The following is a 16128-nucleotide window of genomic DNA, read 5'->3' on the forward strand; positions in this document are numbered from 1 at the left end:
TGTATTTTGTTCTGCTCCTCGAGACAGGCAAGACACCAAATCCCTATGTGTTAGGAACTGGGAGAATAAGGATGCAAGCTACCAGAAGCAAAAAGAAACTCTAAGCTGGAGCAGACAATACAAATGAAGCACTTCGATTTACAGTAATTGTCCTGAGTGGAATCTCAACAAAACAGGCAGGACAGTGCAAACTGGTGTTTTTTATGTGCTCTAAGTCATTGAAGATTCTTCTGTTAAGTTTGAAGGTATCAAACTTAACGAGTTGATACAAACATCCAGGATTTGAGCAAGGCCTTTATATACTCAGAACAACACTTTCCCCAAGAAGCTATTCTAGCAGCTCACTCACAAGGGCCAGAGTCAGCAACTACAACAGAACGTAGATGTTGTGGTGTAAACGACAAGTCATAGCTGTGGCATACTTGACGACTTCTCCTTTCCTCATCAGCATTTTCACACTGCTTTTTTTACCATCCCTCTTGGAGGAAACAAAGATACGTGCCTGTCAAATGGGAAGGGGTTCTGAGGAAAGTGAAGGGCAAGCCCTGGAGAAATTGCTGGGAAGATGTTAAAGGTGGATGCCGGAGTGGAGTTAGTGTCTTCTCATGTCACAGTTACAGTGACTCACTTCAATTCAAAGTCTACTATAAACACACAAAAATCTCAATAAATCTGCACAATATGCAATATTTCTATTTATTCTAAAACTAAGAGTTATTCATATTTTGGGCATGGATTTGTCATGAAAGCCTGAATAACTAGAACAGGATTTTATTAAGCTTTTTTTTAGGGATATGTAGCAAATACTTTGAATTAGTGTAACATTTTTAGAAGAGCTGTAAGTGTTCTATGATGAATGATCGGGAAAATAGTGTAAGAAATCTAATGCTGGGCACAATAGTCAAGAACATGAAATTCTACATTTGGGGTAGGGGAAGGAAGAGATAAGAGAGGTCAATCCTTGTCAAAGCAATGTATTTTGCACTTTTCTCCAGTTTCAAACATGTGACTGACCCACCACCATAGACCTACCGTCAGGAAAGACAAGTTTTCTGTGTGGAGGGGTTAAGGGAAGAAGAAATAGGACCCCTGTAAGACTGAAAGATAAAGGCCTTTCCTTCTGCTGTTGCATCCTCTAAATTCAGCTGCCATGCTGTTCTCACCAAAGTTTCTGTCAGCAATTTGAGAGGAAACAAATCTGTACTCCTCCTGTAGTTAAACATGTAGTTTGAAATATTTAGTTACTTTAATAAACTGTTCAGGTCGGTAGATAACCTTTCAGAGGGATCAGCTTTGTTAGAGAGCATAATCAGCTGTTTTCCCAATAAAGATGTATTCTCTTGGGTATCTATTATACCCTCTTTACTCTGAGCCATGTTCAATAAAAAATGCAAAAATAAGTGGCTGAAAGGCAAATAGCAAATGTTAAAATGATATTAAAAAGGTTAAAAGGTGTTTTTTTTTTTTTTTGGTTTTTTTTTGTTTTTTTTTTAAAGCAAAGAAGCCCTGTTTGGGCTCAATGTGTTTTTTGAAATTTCAGGCTTCCATGAATACTGAGAACATCATTAACTGTTTGTTTGAGAGGTGGAAATGAGTTTGTGAGAAGGAGTCATCCACATGGGCTTTGCAAAACTTAATATCTGACAAACAAGCACCTGATGTGGTGAGGACAAAGTTTTAGTTCCTGTTTAGTTTAGTTCTAGGAATTTCATAAATATTTATTTTCTAGGAATATATGGTTGCATCTTGCCAGAATATTAATATTTGTATTTTTTTCCTACTTTCACAGTTGTTTTAGAGTCAGAAGAACCAGGCATTGCAAGCCTGTCTGCTAAAACACACAGCTAAATTTAAACCGCACAGTTTTATTTAATATCACTAAGACAGAATATTTTAGCTGTTTTGGCGTGATGGCATTTAGAATAAAATGTTCTTTCACTTTCTAAAGCTCAGACACATGGAAATCTCCACAATTGCTGGGAAAGCTGTGTTTTTAAGAGAAATGGAGTGCTTTGAAGTGGCAGGTTCACGGGGTTCGCTCGACTCCTGCCTGGAAGGGCGGCGGGGTGCAGCGGGGGCGTACAAGGGGCTCGGGCACGTTTTCCGCCGCTTTAGCAAAGCGGGGAGCGACGCCCGACAGCCGGGGGGTGTGCGGGGAGGGCCCGGGCAGGCCCGCGTCGCCATGGCGACAGTGCGGCGCTGCGGCCATGGCGCAGAAGGACAAGGGCGAGGGTAAGGCCGGGGCTCCCCGCCCGGCGGGGTGTGCGGACGGGGCCGGGCGCCACCGGGGGAGGCCCGCCCGCCTCGGGCCTCGGGCGGCGGGAGCCGGGGCGGCTGTGCGGGCAGCCCTGGCCGGGGCTGGTGCCAGGGTGGCGCAGGGGCACGCTCTGAGGGACACAGACACAGACACATACATACACGTGTACATACTTACATACATGCATACATACATTTATATACTTAAACACGGTGTGTGTGCGTGTGTATTGCAGTTTGCAACATCCCCGCGAGGAGAAGAGGAGAGGCAGGCCAGTGCCTCTGTATCAGTATCTCTCTCCTCTGGTGCCCAGTGACAAGACCCAAGGGAATGGCCTGAGGTTGTGCCAGGGGAGGTTTAGGGTGGATATTAGAAGAAGGTTCTTCACCCAGAGGGTGGTTGGACCCTGGAACAGGCTTCCCAGGGAAGTGGTCACAGCACCAAGACTGACAGAGCTCAAGAAGCGTTTGGACAATGCTCTCAGGCCGTTGGTGGGATCCTGTGCAGGGCCAGGAACTGGACGTGATGAGCCTTGTCGTCCCTTCCAACTCAGCTCATTCTGTGATTTGAGATACGTGTGTGCGTATATCTGTGCGTGCACATGTGTGCATGGATGTGTATGTAGGTGCATGTATATGAAAGCACACACACGTGCATATTTACACACACACAAATACACCCCTGACTTCCCATCCCATTCAGGGTGGCCACACCGCTGCCTCCACCTCAGGGCAGGGGGCTGCTCTCCAGCACTCCCTGCCCCAGGGGATGCCACCAGCTGCCTGTTGGTGCTGGCAGCCTTACAGTGGTGTTGCCACCACACAGAGTGCATCCAGGCTGGGTGGTGGCGAGGCTGGCCCCCCTTGTCCTGGCATGGGGTGGCTGCCAGGGCAGCTGGGATGGCTGAACCTGCTGCTGGTTGGTTGTGGCCCCTCACAGTCGTTTCTGGATGCACTGGGCTCTCTCTGCCAGAAAAAAGTAATCTGTGCTGCTGATAGCACCATGGCTTATTTTTAGAGGCTAGTGTGTTCTACTTCAGGGAGTGTTGCCAGAAATTCTATTTTATAGGCTAAAGGTAATTCCTTCTTCAAGGATATTCAAGTATCATTTCAAGGAAAATATATTTTCTGTAAAGCCCACAATATAGTGACTTCTGAAATCCATCCTTTCTGTAACTAACCTTGTGTGTGTCGCAATAGTTTGCCAAGTCTGAACATTGTAATTTAAATAATATAATCAATGGATTATCTAATACTTTTTAGGAAACAATGTATGCCACAGAAAAGTCTTGTATAAATAGTTGCTGTGGATGGTGCTAAATGACTGATTTGATTTTGGTACAAGAATTTCTATCTGCACTTTGCAGCATAGATATCTTGCAGAAATTAAACAATAAGACTGATGTAACTTCCTTGAGGACTGTTCTTAAAGTGTTTTTTTTTAATACTGTTTTTAATTTTTGTTTAGTCTTGTGGAAGCATATCTTTTACATCTTGACAGTGTTGCAAATGAAGCTGTGGCACGGTGCTGGCAAAGGTGGATAGAAATTATAGGATAATAGCCTAGAAGTCTGCCAAATGATCTGAGATGAGGGAAGTAGTATTGGGAAACCTGGCTCCATATATTTTGGGCACCCATATGTATAATATTGAGATTTTGTGCCATTTTGTCAATCCACAGCCAGAAACTCTTGGAGAAGGAAGGTCGTCGGTTTTTGATTGCTCGATTAAAGACTTTTAACATCTTTTTTTTGTAGGTCCAAAGTGAGAATACTTTGTAAGAAGTTTAATTATTGTATTACTAAAGACAGACTCTCTTGGGTTTTCCTGCACTTCATGTTTTTTAACATCCTGTAAAACGCTATTCCCAGTAGAGCATCAGATGTCACCTTCTAGACGAGAATTGTACTATCACCCTAAATGACCTTGACCCATAAACTCCATCCCTGGCCCGACCAGTGGATCATGGAAAGTGACATGCTGGACTTTGGTTTCTTATCTGTAGAATGAGGACAATAACTTGGGCCACATGGACAGGAACTTCTGTCACTCGAGAATCCCAGCCTGTTATTAGGCAAACCGGTTGCTTATTGCCCTATAAAGGTGCCTCATTACTGTAAACACGGCTGAGGAGAGCTAACAGTCAGTGTCTCATTAACAGAAGCAATCCCCTGGGATTAAGTTGCTTACACCACTTCAGAGTTGCTATTAGCCTTCCTGCTGATAGCAGTTAGAGGGTTAATTAGGATTCCCCAATGCCAGATTCATGCATGGATTATCCTTTCCTCCAACAAGTACTCCACATCTACAAAAGCTGCAGGTTTTATTGTATTATGCTTCAAAGTAATAGCATTAGTTTTGTTGTCAAATAATTAGTCCTTAGGGTATTCCTCTCGGTGCTTTGTAGAACTGCAATTCTACCAGCTTTCCTGGAAAGGTTTCCCTTAGGTCCTATTATTTTCAAGTTCTGTCTTCTTCAAAGTTGAAATGCCTGCTTGAATGTTTTACAGATATATATGATGTAGACAAGCAAAAACAGTGAAAGGCCAAATCCTGCTTCCTGTTGTACATGTTACTCACATGAGTATTACCCTCTAGCTTATGCAAATGTTGTGAATAAAATCTTGTATGTGCATAAGTGTTAAGGGGACCATGCCCATACTATATGTAGCTACATGTTTTATGTCTGAATTTATATCCCTACATTTGTGCTTTCAACAATGTTTAGTGTTTTTTCTTCACACCCATCTGATTATGCTAGAGTATTTGTTTAATCTTTCACTTTTGTGCATTTGTCCCTATCTTCCCTCCTATCATTCTGTTTCTTTCCCCTTTTTCTGCTGCTTAATTCAGTCTGTCTGTTCTTCAATTTGCTCTCAGATACTGTCTTTGTAATTTGACATAACATGTCAGATTTTCTAAGTTTTAATACCTCTGATCTCAATACTGATGTTACCAGAACCTGAAAGCAAAATGTCAAACTGGTAGTGCCTCAAGTAGAACTAGACTGAAGACATATTCTTCTCCATCTGGGATTTAAGAAATTGCATGAAAGTACATAAAGGAGAAAATGCTCAGCGTTCCTGTATCATTATGGAAATGTTATGTAATTGATCAGTATTACAGTTTTTCAAAGACCATATTCTTTGTGCCAGATAGTGCATATTTAAAACCCAATTAATAAGTCATGAATTTTAATCCAAAGGGCAGTATATTGAGTAGTCTGAGCTCCTGCATCACCGACTTACACCTGTATGGAACCAAATTAGTGGTTGTGGATAACAGGTGTCCCCAGAAAGTTGCTTGATTCTGCTGTGAAGAGCTATGGAGAGTAACTGTTCTGCAATGATGGTTTTCTCTGGTAAATGATTTGTAGTTGTTCTGGGTAGCAATTTGTGATCAGGCCTCAAAAAACCTCTTCCCGCCACGGATGGAGACATACCATCATGTGGATCTTGGGAAAGAGTTTCCACTCCTATTTTAGTGTGTAAGTACAGTAACAGTGTGTTCAGTCATACATATATGTCTGCTCTTTGCCTGCCCCAGTTTGCTGCCTGGCATGCCAGTGAAGTCAGAGATACCTCAGATAGCATTCGGTGAGAACTAGTTACACATTCAGCTACTACCTCCTTGCAAAGAGCAGATTTACACCTATATCACCTGCCCTGCTGAATCTTCTCATGCCTGGAAGTAGGTTCTAAACCTGCACTGTCCACATCACCTCACCTGGCTTTGCCTGCCTTTTGTATTGCAAGAGATACTAAAAATGTGCTATCACTGCTCATTCTGTTTTAACAAAGTTTTGAGTCAAAGCTGGGAGAGCCTTGTAGCTGCCGTGAGCACTGTAGGCAGTCGGAACCATTACTTCTGCTTGGAGCACACTTAATTAACATGAGAGTTTCAAATCTGACACAGAAAAGCACTTAAGCCATGCATGACTTTGGGGAATCTTGCTGAAAAGGATAACATGATGCACATGATGCATGTGAGTTCTTTTAGAGGTCTTGCTGTATTGAGGATTTTAAAATGTATTTTTTAGAGTTTCACAAATGAGCACCAGCATTTGAAAGGTAAAAAAGCTATGAATTAAACACAATAAATCTTCAGGCTAAAGTAGTCCATCAGACAAATTATCTGTACTTTAAAAAGTGGCAGTGTTTAATTTATGGGGAAAAAAACCAAAATTAACATGAGCTGTTAAAAATAAGTAGCTTTCATAGGGCTCAAGCAAGCAATATTTCAGCTCTAGACAAAAATCTGAATATATGAGATCACTTAGAAAATCAGTGTGCAGTTTTATCACAGTGGAATTTATAGATGAACACTTTGAATATTTTTATATCCTGTTGTTGACACTGCTGTAAGAAATTACATGAGGAGAAAAGTTTATAGCCTTTATTAGACTGTAATGCAGTTTAACATGCACCCTGATACCAATCTGATTTATGTTTTAATATTTGTACTTATTTGAGAGTGAAACAAAAAATAAATCATGTCCATCTCCCATGACAAACAGAGGTTGTAGATCTGATCCTGTTGGCTATACTCCCACAGCAGAAATTGATCTCAAATGGATGTAGAATAGGTAATTGCAGATTGACAGGCTTCTTGTTTCCATGGTGCATAAAATGGCAGAAATTTTTCAGTTTGGCTCAACTTCTAGCTGATTTATTGCATAAAAAATTGGATGGTGTGCAAAGAACAGCTTTAAACTTTGTCTTTTCAACAATGCCAACCAGTGAGCTCGAGAACTCCCACAAATTATCTTTCCAACAATAGTTAACGTGTTATTAAGAATTTCCATGTCTACATACTAATTACTCTGGGATCTGAGGGGTTGGGAGTTTTTTTCAGTTTAGCAGTACCTGTATTTTGTGTGAACAGATACTGCTTTGTTGCTATTGGAAATAAAATGTGTTGGGCAAAAGATTGTGGAAGGAAAATGGTCTTTTGGGTAACAGAAATATGACATGAACCTGTTGTCACAGGCAGTGTTTAGCCCCCAGCTGGGAGGTGACCATGCAGACAGGAGTGTTGGTCATACCATTGCTCTGCCTTGGCCAAATCCTGCCATGGGGTCCAGCTGTGCTGCTGTTTTATAAATGGCTGAGGTGGGGCAAGAAGCTGAAAATTGCTCCTACACATCCTGTGAGGTTACCTGAGGGAAGCAGGAGCTGCGGCAGTGATGTCCCAGCCCAGCCTGTGGAGAGGTGGGCCATGTTTTCAGCATGGCAGTAACATGGGAAGTGAATGGCACAGTCAGTTGGTGGGGTTTGGGGTGCTGCAGAGGTGGCCAGAGAAGCGGAGCTCGCAGATATCCAGTGGGAAGGTAAAAGCTACTGGCACGGGGAGGGGCTGGAGGTCCCAAACCAACCTCAGGACTATGTGCTACCTGATGGGTCTCAGAAATATTTTTATAAACGGCCTTAAATTGTAAATGCCTGCCTTTAAGAAAATACAGACTCACAACTTTTTGGAAATGTGTTGTCTTTACTGTTCAATATTGCATAGGTGCAGGTAGGATGTGACAGCCTCATGAATGTGAGATTGGAGGGGATTTTCTTGAGTCCAGCCTAGGGCTGTATAGAATCATAACCTTCAAAAGCTTTCCAAGCACCATCTTAAAAATGGTAAGGATTATTGTGTCACTGGTGTAAGCTCACAGGAGGTTCTGGACCGTTATTGCTGATTGTCAGGCTGAAAATCAGACATGAATTCTGAAGTTCATTTTTGAACACATTGTATCCTTTTTTTCCAAGTTTGCTAACTTTCTTCTTTAGCTTAGCCTGTCTGAAATGATGAATGCCAGAAACGTCATATTCCCCATTGATGTTAAGTGTATATGTCAGTTGTCAGCTGAAATGCTGTTCAAATTCAGAATGTTACTCTTAGGTAAACAAAAAGAAAATTGGGGGTTTGTATCCATTCATGGTATGTAAAGAAAGTGATTTAGCACTGTAAGCAATACTTTCGAGGCAGTGCCTTGAAAACCAGGCAGCTGCAGCAAACCCCTGTAATCCCTTGCCATTTTGTTTCGCTCTAAGAGTCTTCCTTTGCTTGGGCAAAGACAGAGTAGCACAGATAGAATTGCAATCAGTCTAGAAACTAATTTTTTAAACTCATTTAAGACACTGTCAGACAAATTGAAGGGCTTCTGATATATTACATAATAACAGCCTGTATTAAGTCATACTTAAACCATTCATTCTCCCATTATGTTGTAGATTCAAAAGAAGAACATTTACATACTGCTCTGTTCTAGCAGCAGTACTGTGGTACTGCAGTTAAACTTCATAACGTCTTATGTTTGAAATAAATTACTTCTCAGAGCATTCATATCCAGTTGATTCTGGTGCCTGGTTCTGGACCACTTGAGCAAGCAGTGTGCAGAGGCAGTTCAGGAGGCATATTCAGTTTATGAGATGTTTGCTGCTGCCACACATGCAGTCAGGTGTACATTGTCTATGACAAGTGACATGGTGTTCTGTTGGGACTGTCCCACATCCTTGACAGAGTGAGCTGCTTTTGTGGGTCCCACAGCAGCGTGTGCATCCCTGCATTTTGGTGAAACTTGGTGTGGTGCCTATGTGGGTGTCGGAGTTGTCCTTTGTGGCTCTGCCATCCGCTTGTGGAGGCAGCACTGTGGAGAGTCCTGGAGCAAAGGAGACAGGTGACAGATGCCTTCTGTGACCCCAGAGCACAGCAGTGGGGCTGCGTTCTGCCCATGTCACAGCCTATGTAAGCTGTTCTTTTTCAGCAGCAGCTGGAGATACAGCAAGACTCAGCATCACCAGGAGAGCTATATATCCTTGCAGAGCAGGTTGCTGTTGGTGATGAAAGAGGATATAACTATGGGCTAGACATAGCTCTTTCATTATATCCCAGGTGTGGCTGAGATGAGGGATATAGAACAAATTGCAATGAGATTACTGTTTTTGCCAGCTCTGAGCTGCTACAGGAGTGCTGGCTGGTGCAACTGTCAGAGTTGGGATTTCAGGGATGTGCAAGACATTCCTAATGGAGATTTATGCTGAATTTATCTCTGCCTTCTGAAAAGGGACACTGCATGCAGCTGGTATTGACTTTAAAAAAAGTATCACAGTTATTTTTTGCAGGCTAACAGTTGTCAAGTGCTGACATTTCTTTCACTCTACTGAAGGAAGGATAACATCATGAAGTATAAGATAATCATTGTATATTACCTGTGAATCACAGGCGTGCAGAAAGCAATCCAGATCTATGCATAGATTGGACTTCCTTGCTTGCTTTGGATGACTGGAGGCGCATCTCCTCATCATCTGCTCAGAAGAGAAGATCTTCTGTATCAAAAGGAAAGGATTTCTGCAAGTTAATGTGACAAAGCTTGTTGTTTCACTGCCCTCAGTGTTGGTTGCATGCAATAGCAAGTGTTTGGCAACTTGTCTGTGGACACCAGGTAGCAGGAGAGCTTTGCTGTTAGAGCTGGACCTGTGCAAATGATTAAGGTGAGTGGTATTAGTCAGAGCTTGCTGCTTTGGCTCATGAAGCTCCAGGCTTTGTGAAGGCAGACTTAGCCACTAGCTGACTAGCTGAAAAATGATGATGTGCTTCGCTGGCTGATATTCGGGTCATGATTGAGACCAGTTAAGTCCAATTTAGATACATGATTCTTCCTAAGAGTCCTTATTGCACACTGCTTCTGAAGTAACTGCACAACTGCAGCAGTTGTGAGGCCTGTGAAACTAAAGCAGGGTGGCTATGGCTGACTACTTGGGAAGACAGGCAGGGCCAGGTCCTGAGAGCTGCAGTGAAACATTTCATGCTATGCCTCTATTGTTGCTTTAAAATGTTACAGCTACTTCTGGTAAAATGTCTGACAGCTTATCAAATGAAAATGTGTGTTGCTGTGATGCAGGAGTCAATAGCTTTTTCTGTCCTGTAATACCACTGTAACTTTCCCATCCCAGGGTCTTGAGGCCCATCTCATCAAACTTCCTTCCAAGAAGTGCAAGAAGGCTAAAATGGGTTTGAGGAAAAAAATCCATTTCAACATTTGACCAAATACTAGGTAGAAAAAAGAAGAAACTGGCTTTTCTGCAAGGACTCTGCAACAACAAATGTAGAAAGTGTGGGCAAGCAGACTTGTGTGAAATCTGGGAAGAGAGAAACCCCCCAGGACCAGGGTAGGTGCTGTTGTATTGTGAAAGATGCTCAGGAGGCCTGTCAAGTGTTTCTACTGTAAGTAAGGATGACTCCAGATTCCTTCAAGCTCTAAGAGATTATCCCTAATTTTTATCTGAGGTTTGAGCATACACAGAGCAGCCACTGCATGCATTCCTTCTGCTTCCCAGTGTTATGTATTCTCCAGAGGGTATAGACAATAAAATGTGTGTTATAGCTCACAGCATGACCCTGCACTATTTACAGTGGGGGGTCGGTGACAGTGGCTCAGGACACAAGGAGTAAGGTGCTTAAGAAGGTCAGGTCAGGACATTAGCTCTCACTGTTGAGTATTTCGGAGCTCAGAAAGATTTTGTACTCGTGGCGATGAAAGTCTTTAGGCTGTAGCTACAGGGAATGGTGCAAGACTGAGCTATGAAGTCACACAGAGAGGTGCTTATCCCGGCATAAGCTGTGGTACCCCCAGCAAGGGACCATGGGGGATGACAGGAGGAGCTCAGGGCTGTGCCAGGATGTGGAGCAGGAGCAGAACAACAGTAAATTGGAGCTGGAGAAGGGTTGGGTGCCAAGTATTTGCTTGCGCATTTCCCTGCTGCTTAAAGGTGGTAATCATAGTAATCTCCCCGCCCAGTGTCATCCTGGCTGGTCAAAACAGAGAGCAGAAAACCTGCCTGTGCTGCTATGTATGTGGGAATCCAACTTGCATTGCATTTTCTGGTGGAAGGGTTTCTGCCCACTATCACCAGCAAGGTAGTGGATGATGACCTCCACTGGAATATCTTCCTTGTAGATGTGAAAGGAATGCTCTAGAATGGCTTAAAAATTACTCATTAGAAAATGTATCAGAATGTCTTGCAATTTTAACTGCAAATGGGCCAACTTATTTTTTTCTTTTCTGATTTTTTTCCTAGACATGCTGGTAGGCCCAAAACACTTAATCAGCAGGAGAATTTGGAGCTGTAGCCAAGTTCTTGCCCCAGCCTATGCACTTCCAAGACCTGGGCTAGCCTATCTCAGCTAGCTGCTGCTATGGGTCACTCAGGAATCCCTGCCAGAGTCTCTGTCATCTTAATTGCTTTGACCTGGAACATGATGCACTCTACATCCCAGATGCATGGTCATACCAATAAACCAGCCACTGCACCTCCAGCTCTCCTCTTTGATGCAGATCAAATCACAAATTCATTCTGTGAATTCATTCAGTGAAAGTAGGAAGGAGTCCTTCTGTATCATCCTACCAGACAAAAAAAAACCCAAAAACCAGAGAAATTGCTCACTCATCAAACCTCAGTGCTTTAGGTTTGACAAGACTGAACTCAGTATAGCCAGGTAGTATTCCTTGATCACTTCCCAGGATTACAGGCTTTTCTGCTGATACTTACGAAGACTGATGCTTCAGCATCTGTAGATATATATGCAGATATAGCATATCTGCACAGATTGTGTATAGTCAAAACATCAGGGCATATTTTGCTGAGCTTTTCCTGGGATATGTGAAGTGCGTGGATTGATATATACCTGTGTTGCATCGCTCAGACTAGCTGCCTACAAGGGAATGATTTTTCCCTGCTGTGTTCTGCCTCAGTATGTCCCAGGAGTGTGTAGACTGAGCTTGCCCTCACCAACAAGGTGCTCAGGAACTCTTTGAGCAGCAGGAAGGAAGGATTTTCTTGCCTGTAGGGCAGGCACATGAAGAGAGCCGAACATGCAGAGAATAATCGTTTGTTGGTCCCCTCCAACAAATGGACAATTTTGTTTTGGAGCAAGCATCTCTTCAGGAATTTGCAGAGGTAGCAAGGGTATCCCTCATATTTTGCCCTTCTCCATGACCTGCAGAAAGCCCAGGAAGTGGTTGTAGTTCCACTGGGCCTTCATGCTGACATACTTTGCCATCTGCATCCTCCAGCTTTAAGAAACACAGAATTAAGAAATGTAAGCTTTGGACAGAGCAAGCAAAGAGGATGCTGGTCAGGATGTGGGAGTCAAGTTTAATAGAGCAGCTGTTCAAGGTGTTATATCATAATGACTCAGGGCAGACAGGTATGAGTTATCAAGGACTGAGGATACAGAGTGATCTCTCTGGACTGCTGTGGGCACTGTCTGCCCAGCAAAGACCAGGGAAAATAATGGCATCTTGCAGGAGCAACCAGAAGTGACAGCATTAAAGTGGGCTTGATAACTGACAAGAATGTGTACCATGAGGGAAAGAAATGCTTTTTCTGCTGATGAAGAATCATGTCTGATCCAGGAGAGAGGACAGTAGATGGGATTGTCCATGACTCCATCACCTTTGAGGAGAGATAGCTTGGACAAGAACTTTGTCAGTGGCAGATATTCCCTTTCAACTCAATGACATTTTAATATGAGCTGTGTTAAGAGGTAGTGTGAACTATGGGTTTAAACACCTTTGGAAATTCTAGGTGATGGAAGACACTGACTATTTATGACTTCTTTCCCAGCTTGATGTGGCATTCTCCATGGCCTATTTTGTTCTATGTTACGCTGTCAAGTAGTTTAACAATTTTTTGAGCAACTAGAAGTTTGACTGCTTATCAAGGCAGCAATAGCTTCTGTACTTTTTTCTCAGCAGTTGAATGAGTTGTTAATTGCCCCATTAATTTAGTTAGTTTTGATTCCCACATGTATTGAAACATCTGAATCAATGGTAGATTAGAATGCCATGGCATTTAAAATGCCATCTACTGAACAGTCAAAACCCAGGATTATATTCAGGATATCTTGTTTCATTAGGTAAAGTTACTGGCAACTTGTAACTTCGGGATTTGCTGCCAACTGACTACCACAACCTAGATACCTTTTGCAAATTGGTATGTTAGTACATTTTTCAACTTTGAGGTTGAAATGAACAGTTGCTGTGTAATTTTTTACAAGTCTTTAATGAATTTGTCTACTTCTAAAGGAAGTGAACAAGGTATTTCCAGAGTTGATCTGAACTCTTTTTTATTGCTATCAGAATTCTATAAAATAATTTCATTTTTGTAGCCAAAACTGGAGTCAAGATAGTGCTTTCTTTTTACATCACTATTTTGCCCATGCTACAATTGTCTTATGTAAAGAAGACAAAAAGGAAAAAATGTGTTTAATATTTTTCTGTCAGAATATGAAGTAGCTTTTGCGGTTAACTTTTTCCACAGGCATCAAACTGACAGCCTGTATTTTAATATCAGACATCAAATTATTTACCTGATTTTAAAAGAAGTCTATTTGCTGTTGGTGGTTTTGTTCTTGTAGCTGTTCACATGAGGTGCCATGGGTCTGTGCAAAGATCATTCCGATTGCTCCACTCTGAAAGCTCCATTCTGTTTCTATTTTTAAATGTAGTCCCTTTAGTTTTATTCTCTGTTGGTTTTCCATAAGGCAGTTACGATGGTGGAAACAACCAGGTAACTTTTCAGCTCTCACTTGTACTGCCATTAGGGGAAGAGGTATGACAGCAGCATGAGGTGATGCTCTTGGTCCAAGGTTGCTCGCATTCAAGATGATGAGTGCAGGGTTTTGGTTTTGTTCACACTGGTGATGAGCTTTGCTTGTTATCTGGATATCACATGGTGTATGCTGTGACAAACATAAGCAATGGGGAGCAATGACATGGCTACTTATCAACAATTCTGAAAAACATGAAAGAAAAAGCTTTTGCTGTTCTTGAGTTTTCATTTTTGCTTCTTTGGGAATGCTTGAAAGTGATCTCTACATAAACCTGTTAAGATTTTTTTTTAATACAGACTAAAATTCAGATTGCCTGAGTATAATCTGTGATAACATAGGATGCTTCTTTTGTAGGAGGGAAAGCATTATCCCTCTCCCAAGTCTGCAGGCCATAGCTTGCATCCCAAACTGGAGTAGGTGTTGCAGCCAGTGAAGACATCAGCCTGGTCAATTCTTGGGAACTGACATATATGAAATGTCACAAAGCTGTGTATTTTATCTCTTCACTTAATCTGAATGTCTAAACTCAGGTGACATTTTTCTCATTGGTGCCATCCATACTTTGCATCAATCTGTTTTCTTTGGATTGCAGTTCAGGAAGAGGTTTACCCCTTCTTTGGAGGAATCAAGCTCTATACACCTCTCGTTTTGCTTCAAAATCTTCTTGATTTGTCTTTCTAGAATGCAGAGTATTCAATGATTACATGTCTTAAATATTTAATTAGGTATCACAAAACACAGCTGAACAACACTGCCTATTCTGCAAGCTTACAGCTTAATCCTATTCCTTTCTTTTCTGATACCTAATATATTAATATCATACATGCTTCTGGAGGTACAGAGTAGAGAAGACAATATTTCTCTTAGCTTGATATTTTTAGAGCATGGCATACAATTGCTGGTTCAGCATATTAGGCTGACTGTACATTTAGCTTCCTCTGGAATTGAGAAGGTCACTAGGAAAAAAGTTAGTTCATGCCTTTTCCTCTGCAGGCAGAAGGATCTTGCCAATAAGTCAGATTCAAGTGCCCTCAGGATGGTTTTCTCCATGTTCCCATTCCTCAGTAATTTCCTTAAAACAGAATTAGTTAAATGCTGTAAGGTTTTCTTTTTTGGGGTGGGGCAAGATTTCTGAATTATTTTTATGTCAGCCAAGCTTCCCACACTTCATATGAATGCAACCCAAATGTTTGTGGCAGAATGCTTATATCGTCACCAAGAATTCATGATATGAGACCATACTGGCTTTCCATTTTTATTCTGGAAACACAATGCCTTGATAAAACTGATGAGCTTATTTGAGAATGTTTGAGAATTCACCTGTACAGGTGATGCTGAGTATTGTGACAGCTTTTGAATATCTTGATCTAGCTGATGGTCCAGTTAGAACTTACTTAAAAGCCTGATTAGATCTCATAAGAGCTCATTGATAACCTCCTCAGAGTTTGAATTGTGAAGTCTCTAATTTTTTTTCCTTTGTATTTAAGCAAATATACATTGTACATTTCTTCTCCTTAGAACTACTGTCAGTTTCTGAGTTTTTTGTTGTTTTTTTTTTTCCAGTTCTTATGCCCTTATTTCCATTTGTGGTTTTGTGAAGGATTCTGGGAGAGGTCATGTGAAACAGTGTTGGCAAATCTCTTTTGGTTTTTAGTTCATCTCTTTCATCCTAAAAGCATGCCAAGAGTGGTCATAGGAGCTTTATGGAAGTGTTGGAGTAGAGAGGAGAAGGTGGTTAAAAACAGTAAGTTGAATCTGTGAGCAGAAATAGGATGTTGACTGAAGTTGAGTGCAGATTGCAGGGGATTTAAAAGATGCTCATTTTTTTATGTGGCTGCTTGCACAGACACATCCCCTCTCATGTCCATTACCTTCTTAAAAATGTTCCTTCTTCTTCATGGCAGTCTTTGTATCTCATTCCCAGTTCCACTGACAGGACCTAGGTTGCTGCCTACTTTTTTGGTTGAAATAATGGCTAGTGGAAAAGAAAAGCAATGATGCTGGAGTATAAAGCCACTGATAACATTTTGTACTTCCAGCTGATAAGCCCCAGTTACCGGATGGGGAAATCTACAAAAGAGCTGTTGATAACAGCACTTTAAATAAAACTGGAATAAGAACATGTAAATGACTCTGAAATTGTCACTGAGTTGGGGTTACCTGGTTATGTCCCTTGTCCCTTCAGACTGACAAGGCAGCCCCATGTGAGAAAGAGTTCCAGTCAGCAGAGACCTCAGGGGTTTCCTTACATGTGCTTGTAGCCAT

At 41.8% G+C, this 16128-nt stretch overlaps 1 protein-coding gene across 1 annotated transcript in view; it reads left to right on the top strand.

Annotated features, from left to right (window-relative positions):
• Window positions 1-2207: 2207 nt before the first annotated feature.
• The window catches only part of DRC8 (dynein regulatory complex subunit 8), a gene marked incomplete at both ends in the record, with an annotated part of 29675 nt that continues 15754 nt past the window's right edge, over window positions 2208-16128 (top strand). The window contains one exon of the mRNA XM_082276732.1: window positions 2208-2232. Coding sequence (XP_082132858.1) covers window positions 2208-2232 — 25 coding nt within the window. The remainder of the gene's footprint in view (window positions 2233-16128) is intronic.

The sequence above is a fragment of the Coloeus monedula genome (assembly GCF_965178545.1).
Source record: "Coloeus monedula genome assembly, chromosome: 2".
NCBI classification, from domain to species: Eukaryota; Metazoa; Chordata; class Aves; order Passeriformes; family Corvidae; genus Coloeus; species Coloeus monedula.